Below are 10,245 nucleotides of genomic sequence, written 5' to 3' on the forward strand. Positions count from 1 at the left end.
TAAAACCGACTTTGGCCAAAAAAACGTCTCCGTGTTTCATTTTTCAGGGACTTATCAGACTGCCTAGTAGCTGAATCCTACCTTTTTATTAAAAACAATACCCATTATTGTGATGAATTGATGTGCAGTCTGAGTGTAACAACTTTTCCACGAAAATTAACCAAATGTCCGTCTTGATCAACTATACGGAGCTGTATATGATCTATTGTCTGGATAGCGATTGGCAATTAAATTATGTGCGATGGGACTTCTACTATCTTATATCCTGGCGGTACAATGGAAAAAAATTCATGAATAGGGTGCACTTTTTGACCATTGATGTACGCACCTGTAGTTATGCTACATTCAACTCTGAGAGCATTTATTTTAATTACGGATACGGGTTGGTCAGGTTCATGATGTTTATTAGGTCCCAATATTCTTGGTGTAAATCCCAATAAACTTGCAATTGAGTCTGACTTTTCAAAATTTATATCTCGACTGCAATATATTTCACTTCGTAATGTATTACTATTAGGCTTAATATGAATTTGAATACCCTTTTTTACTAAAACATTCTGTAGATAGCGCTGTATATCTATATTAGGAATTAAGTTGAAGGTTAGAAATTCAACAAGACCAAGAGCATTATTTTTGTTTGGAGACAACACAATTGGAGGAAAATACTGATTTTCTAGGATCGAAGAAGTGCCCGATAATGTTAAAGTCAAGGAATCATCCATGATGACGGCTAGTCTTTGACTGGCTTGAAATCATTAATATCTACATTTATATAGATTATACCTACTTTGAGTTTTTAATTGATTGCATAAAAATTTAAGGCATAAATGTGCATACACAAATGTATCATAATTTTGATACCTTTCATGATTATATTTTACCCTGCCAACACCTAGATACTTAAAGAGATCCAAAGGTGGCCAGAGGTTACCAAAGCATAAAGACACCTCTAAAATGTTTCATTTTTAAAGATTTTGCGAATTTAAGTAAATCTGCATCGGTTAATGCTCGGTGAGGTAGCCTCACTTTAAGTTTTTTTATTTACACTTAAATCCCCCTCCTTGATTATATGGTTTTAGATGAAGTCGTAATGCTCCTTTATACCGTTTCAAATAAAGACCTTTCCACACAGCCATGGCTTCCATTGCTTCATTATGACGTTTTCTTTCTTCAAGCTTTCGTTTTGCATCATTTGCAGATTTAATAGCCGTTTGTACATCATTACTTGGTACCATTGCTTTTTGAGTTGCTGTAACTTTTTTTTAGTGTGGTGGTAGACCTTTTATTTTTGAGACCCATACAAAATTTTTATTTAATTTTCATTGCATTAGTTATTCCCCAGGCAGCTGCCTTTTCACTTAAGCCTGCGTCATGAACAAAGACACGTTTCCAAGCTTCTTCAGCTAGTACATTATCAGCCGAGTTTCTAGTCTCTATATTTTCTCTACTTTGTGCATAGGCTATACCGTGCTTCTTACAAGCAGCGTCAAGAGGGTTGATTCCAGGATAACCTCGAGCAATTCGTTTTTCCAATTTCGTGCCTAATCCACAGTAATGGTATCCAGGAATATGTAACTCTACAGGAAGATGATTAATAATTTTATTCAACCGACCTTTGCCACGTCTTGCCTCTTTCGAGGATCGCTTACGACTGACTGTATGTTTGTCACCGTGAACGATCATATCTGTTTGAGAGATACTTTCAGACTAAAAACTGCCCCTTCTTAGGAAATTGTAAACTCACAAAAATACTAGGCCTACGTGGAAGGTTTGAACAAGGGTCACCAACACAGAACAATCACCAGGAAACAGTCTCGGCCTTACCTCTTATTATTTTTTATTTATTTTTCCGTTTTCTCACATTTTTCCATACTTTTCACGGAGTCTAGATTTGCCAGCGAAGAGGAAATCTACGAAATTTTATCTGATGGTCTGAACCTTTTCCTTCAATACGGAAGAGAGGCTACCACAATCCGGACGACCGAGACCATCGTGAAACGGAATCACTAGCGGGCACCGAGCCCCGCTTCCGTAATGAGAAAGCGAAATGTCATTGTATTAAATCTTTCTCATAGAAATGTCACCCAACCGGCGTATTATAACCTTTACTAAATATTTTGTACCAAATGAAACTGCCAAATGAATTCTGAAGGCCAAAAATTAGTAAGTAAAACTATAGGCCGGGGTGAATTTCCGAATAAATACGAGTGTGCGAACTGGACTTCCTTGCGATACATGTTCACCTGATCCCGGCGACGGCTCTGATTGGCCAGTAAATTTCGATTTGTAAAACTTGAGTTTTGTCTGTTCCACTGCCATATTGACCTTTCACTCTTGTTCCAACCTTACGAGGCAACGCAGATTTAGAGAAACCAACGAAATTTTGGAAATAGAAATGAGAGACTCATACGAACCAACTTTTTTCACTTTCCTCCGATGGAGGTTGGAGGCTACTGAAGACGCGGAATCTACGCAGGTACTGGTTTTATAATTTCGGTGAATTCCTGGTCTCACGGGATGTCTTTTTTTTGTTGGTTCTTTTTTTATACTCGGTGATTAGTTATAAATCGGCCATGTGTTCCGACCATGGGTTTCGCCACCTACTAAGTGTCGCTAGTGTTTTCCCGGAAATTTGCGCGTGCTTGAACTAAGTTAGAAGATTCTTGTAGAGAGGTTGAGAATCAAGTCCAGTCTTATGCTTCTTATCTATCAATTTCGTAAATAAGAGTTCTGTGTTCAGTGGGTTTAGGACGTTAATGCGGTAAGATTATGGGAATTCGGCTTAGTGAGAGTAAAATATTGTTTTGACCCGTGCACATAAACCACCTGATGTTTGTTAAAAAGGAATTGTCAGAAATAAAGATAGATCCTTCTCGATGTGTGAAATGGAAAAGTGAAATGGCCTTGCATAATTTATTTTGTTTTTACGAAACCCTATCTCTCCGACGCTAAGAAATTTAGCATGTCAGATAAGAAAATAAAAAGGAATTATATTCATTTTTAATAAGGGGTTGTGATTTTTTTTCGCCGAGACTTAACCACCTTATAACTGGCGCCCAACGTGGGGCATCTGGTGCATAGTTTGTAGAATGGGCTTTCAGTAGAGGAAATTCGTGAAATTGATGCATTCTTAGTTGATAAATCCAACAATAAATTTTTAAGAAGAACCCTTCCACTTCATACTGAAGGGTGATCATATCACTATTACGGCCTTGCATTTGTGTATTGAGATCATTAACTAGAGCAAAGATATCTGCTAAATAGCTCATTTTGCAAACCCACGTCTGGTCATCAAATTCATGCGCCAGAGGACTGTTATCGTTGCATAAGAACAAATAAACTTCGTCTTTTAATAACACTAATCTGTTCAGAACTTTGCCCCGGGATAGCCACCTTACTTCTGTATGATACAGTAAGTGTACAAAATCTGCTCCCAATTCCAAGCACAGTTCTTCGAATAAACGCGACTTTAAAGTCGAAGTTTTTATGTAATGTACAATACTGACACAGTTCTCCATCACAGACTTCAAATCACCTGGTAGAGGTTTCAGAGCCAGTGCATATCTATAAATCATGTAATGTGTCCATTTCGCATTTGACGCTATTTCTCAAATTCGTGTAACAAACCCCCAATTCTTTCCCCAATTTCTTTCCTTTTCGAGGTGTAAAATAGAAAAGTAAAATGACCTTGCAAGATTTATTTTGTTTTTACAAAACCCTATCTCCCCGACTCTAAGAAACTGAGCATGTTAGATAAGAGAATAAAAAGGAATTATATTAATATTTAATGAGGGGTTATGATTTTTTTGGCTGGGACTTAACCACCTTATAACTGGCGCCCAACAAAAATGTAAAGTAAAATGAAAATACGGAAATATTAGCTTTCTCACAAATAAATAAATAAATCCAAAGAACCCATAACAAGCGGAAAAATTAGGACAAGGAAAATAATAAAAATAGTCTCAAGCACGCAGGATCCGGAAATGTGAACAGGAGTCACATAATCTGCACGCATTTCACAATAATAAAGTTATTACAGAGAAATGCGTGAAAATTATGAAAATTTGAGCTTTTAACGGAAAGAGTCGGAATAAACAGAAATTTAATAGTGCACTTTTCCGACATTTATTGGTAGTGTGAAAAATTCGGAAGAGATAAAACTACAAAAAATACCAAATTATGAACATCTTCCGATATTTTCACACAAAATTGTAGAAAATGGTCTCCACTAACCTAAAAATTTATCACGTGGCTGCTATGAGCGCCCATTGAGTCCCCATTTCCATATAGCTGCATACGCGCCCATTCACACAACTCAGCCGAAACATCGCAAATAAATTAATTTGGTATATATTGCAAACGTTTTTGTTGTTTATATTTTTCCTTGTATGTATTTACTTTCCAGGTATAAACAATAACGATATTCCGAAGTGGGTCATAATTGCAGAGAGACCTGCATACACCGGGTGACAAAAAAAATGGAATAAAGTCAATTTAACTAGAAAGAAAAGTCTAAACTGAAAATTTTTTTAAAATTTTTAACAAAGAAATTTAAAAAATTTCCGAAATTTCACCCAAAGAAAATGAATTTCAAAAATGTAGTAAAATTAGAGAAATAGAAAATCCAACATAATTAAACGAGTGTCTTCCGTCTCTCCACAAGCTTCGGAATCATCGACATGAAATCACAAAATAACATTTAACTTTTGTTAAATTACATTTTACAAATTTTGAAATTCAATAAATAATTTCTCGAGTATCCCAAACTTTGAGGTTCGAAAATTTTGTTATTTTATTTGAATATTTTAAATATTAAGGATTTTTCCATTTTTCAAATACGAAAATCTTTTTTTTTTTGGAAAATTTAATTTAAATTTTTAAGATTTTTCAATTTTGCAGATTCGAAGAATTTTTTTGAAAAATTTAAGTTGAAATTATAAGGGTTTCCAAATTAAAAAGTTTTTTAACAGGTTCAACTCGAAATTAATAGGTTTTTTTAATTTTTCGAATTCAAAGGTTTCTATCGGAAAATTTAACTGGAATTTAAAGAAAAAAAAATTTCCCGTCCAAAATTTCCTAAATAGGAAAAATAATTTTTTCCTCTCGGTAATTTAGTTCTTCGAAAGTAAGACCTGGTCTCTCACTCGGAACCACGAAAATTCAAAATGGCATTTTTAAAATTAGCGGAAACGGTAAACACATATACGAAATTAAAGCACGCGAATCGGACGTCACATCCATCACTTCGGTCACAACTGACTTAGAAACAGACGATGAAATCGTGACATTCATCGGTATTAGGTGCGTTCGGGCCGGCCCACGATATAGAAATTACGGATACGGTCACACTAGAAGTAAGAACACTTTTGACGAATCCTAGTGTGACAACCACCGCCAATAAAATAGAGCAAAACACCCTAACAAGAACAACCTTCACAACTAGAGCAATCTCGACTCCGAGGATTATACCGTCGGCAATTCGCGTCCCGGGTAGGGAATTATTCGAGTTTAAAAGAATGCCATTCGCACTTACTGGGGCTCCTGCAACCTTTCAGAGACTTATCGACAGGGTCATAACCCCAGAAATGAGGTCCAACGTCTTTAGTTACCTAGACGGTATTATAGTAGTAGCAGAGACTTTTGATGAACACCTGTCTTGGGTAGGGAAAGTTCTCGATCGGGTAATTGAAGCTGGGTTGATGATAAATCCGGATAAAAGTGAATTTTTTCTGTTCGTTAGTTAAATATCTCGGATTCGTCTTTAATAAGGACGTTCTTAAAGTGGATCCCGATACAGTTGATCCGCTAATCTCCTACCCGACTCTCAAAGTGGCCAAACAACTGCGGAGGTTCCTAGAAATGGCATCCTGGTATCGTCGGTTCATACCGGAATTTGCGACCATAGCTGACCTACTGACTCGGTTGTTCAGAACGAACATTAAGTGGCACAGGGGCGTAGAACAGGAGGAGGCGTTCAAAATTCTGAATTACGCCTTAACGAAACCACCTATGTTAGCATACCCCACATTTAAGGACGTGGTCGAGAACCCCTTTGATTTACAAACCGATGCGAGTGCTTCCGGACTCGGCGTAGTTCTAACACAGAGACAGGGAGACGCGGAACGGGTGATAGCTTTCGCCAGTAGGACGTTAACCGCAGCATAATGGAATCATACCGTCACGAAGCGAGAATGCCTCGCTGTCGTGTGGGGAATCCGAAAGTTTAGGGAGTATTTCGAGGGATTTCATTTCAAAGTAGTGACCGATCATAGCAGCCTCCGCTGGTTGAACAACCTTCGAAACCCCACGGGAAGCCACGCTCGGTGGGGCCTAGAACTCCAAGGCTATGTTATCGAAATCATCCGCCGGAAGGGAGCCTTACACCACGTCCCGGATGCGCTGTCTATATTGGGGAAGAGTGACGATGAGACCCTAGTGTGCAATATTTCGGAAACTACAAATTCATGGTATTTGAGATGGGTGCAAGCGGTCCAAGAAAGGCCGAGAATCCTTCCCGATTGGAAAGTAGAAGGCGGCCACTTATATCGACATCGCACCGACCCCCTTACTAACCCAATAGTTCAAGATTGGGACTCGTGGAAGCTGTTGATGCCAGCGAATCGCATTAAGGTATTAATAGCCTGGGATGTACCGCGAAACTGTGAAATTCGTACAGAGCTCTGGCCCCTGCTAGAGGTGTAAAGTGGAACAGGCCGGCCCAGCCGGTCTGATGGGTCAGCGCGTGGTCGAAGAACCGTGGAAGTCGTCGCGGGAGATGTCATAGGCCACTTTTCGGCCAGTAAATCTGGCCATAAGTACGTCGTGGTGTTCCAGGATCTCTTCATGAAATGGATAGAGTGCATTCCGATCCGCACAGCGAATGGTCACACAATCCACAAAGCTTTTATAGATCTTATGGTGTCGCGCTGGGGTGCCCCACAAGTTGTTCATATCGATAACGGCACGGAGTTTTCGAATAGGCTGATGGCACGAATGTGTAGAAGCGTCGGAATAATTCACACCACGAACCCGGTATATCATGCGACGGCAAATCCCACCGAACGAGTTTACAGAGTCCTTAAGACCATGATTGTCTCGTTCTTACAGGACAATCACAAGGAGTGGAACGCCCATTTACATGAGATTCGCTTTGCTGTCAACACCTCTGTTCATGGATCTCTGAAAGTATCTTCCGCCTTCTTAAACTTTGGGAGAAACCCTCTCCCCTACCGATGACTTCGTCGACAGTTAGAAGTGAGTACACAGCTTAGCGCACCTAATCCAGGAGAATGGGTGGAACGAGTAAACATATTAGATCACCTAAGGGACTTGATCTCCCGACATCTCGACCGCGCTTATATAACTCAGGTGAAATATTATGATAAGAATAAGTTCGTCAGAACGTTTCGAGTGGGAAACTTAATTTGAAAGTCGAATAGGAAACTGTCTAACAAGGCACGGCAGAAATGTTGGAAAAGAACATATCAGAAACCTGAAGCCATATGTAGAAGGGTCATGGGAACCTCATTCGGAACAATTGATTGATGGTAACAAATAAAAGAATCGGCCATAGTCACGAAACTTAATTTTTTCCATGTAAAATTACACGATATCCATAACAATAAAAAAAGAAAAAAAAAGAAAGATTTTTTTGTCCCTATAGCCTCCGGTTCCGAGGCAGACCGCTCTAGTCACATCCGATGGCCACCCCCATACAGCGGACCATACTCGGCGGGATAGCAGTACCTCCATCCGGGGTGGGGGGCTGGCTGAGGGCGGGAGCTCCACGACCGGCCTCAGTCAGGTTTCCGGTGAAGACTACATGTTGGAAGTGCTAGCAAAAAGGGCACCTGAGGGGACAGTGTCCGGATCCAAGACCTGTCCGGCTCTGCTACCACTGTGGTAAAAGAGGGGTCACGGTGACCACATGCAGCAAGTGTGGTGAGCTGGAGCGTTCAGACAGGGTCCTGAAAGGGAAGAGATTGCCAGAACCAGGACAGCGCCTCATCCGGAGTCCCGAAATGATCCGGGCTCTCGAGAAGCTCTCCATAGAGGAGGTCCGAAGAAACGCCCGTCGGGGAGGTGGCCCCTCCGGCTATGTAATCCCTATAACCTTATATTTTTTTAGGCTAGAATTGCCAATTTTGTCATTTTAAATATATTTAATTACCACCGAGTTCATTCTCAGTTGTTTTCCCTAAGCCAAGTATAAGGAGAGTAACTCTAGCATAAGCATAGGAAATGGAGAATCAAGAGCCACAGTACATTAGATCGAGGGGAGCCATAAGATGCCGAAGTGGATAATAGCCTCGGATCGCTAAACTACACCGTGCGTCGTCTGCCCATGGTTGGCACCGGCCCACTAACTTCGGGAATTACAAGCCTGACTAGAAATTGTTTGCTGAAACTTTAAACCACCTCTAATTTCCGTGTAAGGCATGGAGAGTTGTGACGGAGTATAATTTTAGCATCCGTCACTTGAAACTGCCCCTCCAAAGGAAATTGTAAACTCACCAAAATAATATCCTACGTGGAAGGTTTGAACAAGGGTCACCAACACAGAACAATCACCAGGAAACACTCGCGGCCTTACTTCTTATGATTTTTTATTTATTTTTCCGTTTTCTCATATTCTTCCATACTTCTCACGGAGTCCAGACCTGTCAGCGAAGAGGAAATCTACGGAATTTTATTTGAAGATCTGAACCTTTTCCGCTAATACGGAAGAGAGGCTGCCACAATCCGGACGACCGAGACCATCGTGCAACGGAGTCACTAGCGGGTACCGAGCCCCGCTTCCGTGATGAGAAAGTGAATTCTCATTGTATTAAATCTTTCTCATGGGAATGTCACCCAACCGGCATATTATAACCTTTACTAAATATTTTGTATAAAATGATACCCGTTCACGTGATCCCGGCGACGGCTCTGATTGGCCAGTAAATTTCGATTTGTAAAACTTGAGTTTTGTCTGTTCCGCTGCCATATTTACCTTTCACTCTTATTACAATCTTACGAGGCAACGCAGATTTAGAGAAACCAACGAAATTTTAACAATAGAAATGATCGACTCATACGAACCAAATTTTTTCACTTCCCTCCGATGGAGGTTGGAGGCTACTGAAAACGCGGGATCTACGCAGGTACTGATTTTATAATTTCGGTGAATTCCATGGTCTTATAGGAAGTCTTTTTTTGTTGGTTTTTTTTATACTCGGTGATTAGTTATAAATCGGCCATGTGTTCCGACCATGGGTTTCGCCACCTACTAAGTGTCGCGAGTGTTTTCCCGGAAATTTGCGCGTGCTTGAACTAAGTTAGAAGATTCTTGTAGAGAGGTTGAGAATCGAGTCCGGTCTTATGTTTCTTATCTATCAAGTACGTAAATAGGAGTTCTGTGTTCAGTGGGTTTAGGAACTTAATATGGTAAGATTGTGGGAATTCGGCTTAGTGAGAGTAAAATATTGTTTCGACCCGTGCACATAAAGCACCTAATGTTTGTTAAAAAGAAATTGTCAGAAGTAAAGATAGATCCTTCTCGAGGTTTGAAATAGAAAAGTGAAATGACCTTGCAAGATTTATTTTATTTTTACGAAACCCTATCTCTCCGACTATAAGAAATTTAGCATGTTAGATAAGAGAATAAAAAGAAATTATATTCATTTTTAATAAGGGGTTATGATTTTTTTTGGCCGGGACTTAACCGCCTTATAACCTGACATTTATAGTTTTTCACTTAGTCAGTGAAGATACAGTTTGAAGCACAACCTATAAAGCTACCTATCGATATTTTCGATTCGCTTATACAACATGAAAAAAAAGAAAAACGGCATGAACATTGGCTACCAAACAGTGTACGAGCAATAATTTGTGGACCTTCCAATTGTGGAAAGACAAATCCTTTGTTGGCTCTATCAATACACCCAAATAGATTGAAATTTTAAAATGTTTATGATTACTCTAAATCTTTAAATCAACCAGAATACACATTTTTAGACAAAGTTCTGAACTCAGTAGCTAGCATTGAGTACTATGCTTTGAATGAGCATGATGATGTTGTAATACCAATTGAAGCTAATTCCAATTCAGTGTTTGTATTTGATGATGTAGCCTGTGAAAGGCAAGATAATATAAAAGCATTTGTTCAATGGGTAGGCACAAGGACGTTGACTGTTTCTATTTGAGTCAGAAATTTGCTCGTATTCCGAAACATTTTATACCTGATAATGTTAATTTGCTTGTATT

At 39.5% G+C, this 10,245-nt stretch overlaps 1 protein-coding gene across 1 annotated transcript; it reads left to right on the forward strand.

Annotated features, from left to right (window-relative positions):
- The first annotated feature begins 5,516 nt into the window (after nt 1–5,516).
- On the forward strand, nt 5,517–7,906 carry LOC117180509. Its single transcript, XM_033373006.1, has 5 exons — nt 5,517–5,681; nt 5,770–6,142; nt 6,257–6,630; nt 6,835–7,185; nt 7,664–7,906. Exons 1-5 carry the CDS (start codon nt 5,517–5,519, stop codon nt 7,904–7,906), a joined length of 1,506 nt encoding a protein of 501 aa, XP_033228897.1.
- Nucleotides 7,907–10,245: the final 2,339 nt, after the last annotated feature.

This window comes from Belonocnema kinseyi, chromosome 9 (genome assembly GCF_010883055.1).
Source record: "Belonocnema kinseyi isolate 2016_QV_RU_SX_M_011 chromosome 9, B_treatae_v1, whole genome shotgun sequence".
In the NCBI taxonomy this organism is placed as follows: Eukaryota; Metazoa; Arthropoda; class Insecta; order Hymenoptera; family Cynipidae; genus Belonocnema; species Belonocnema kinseyi.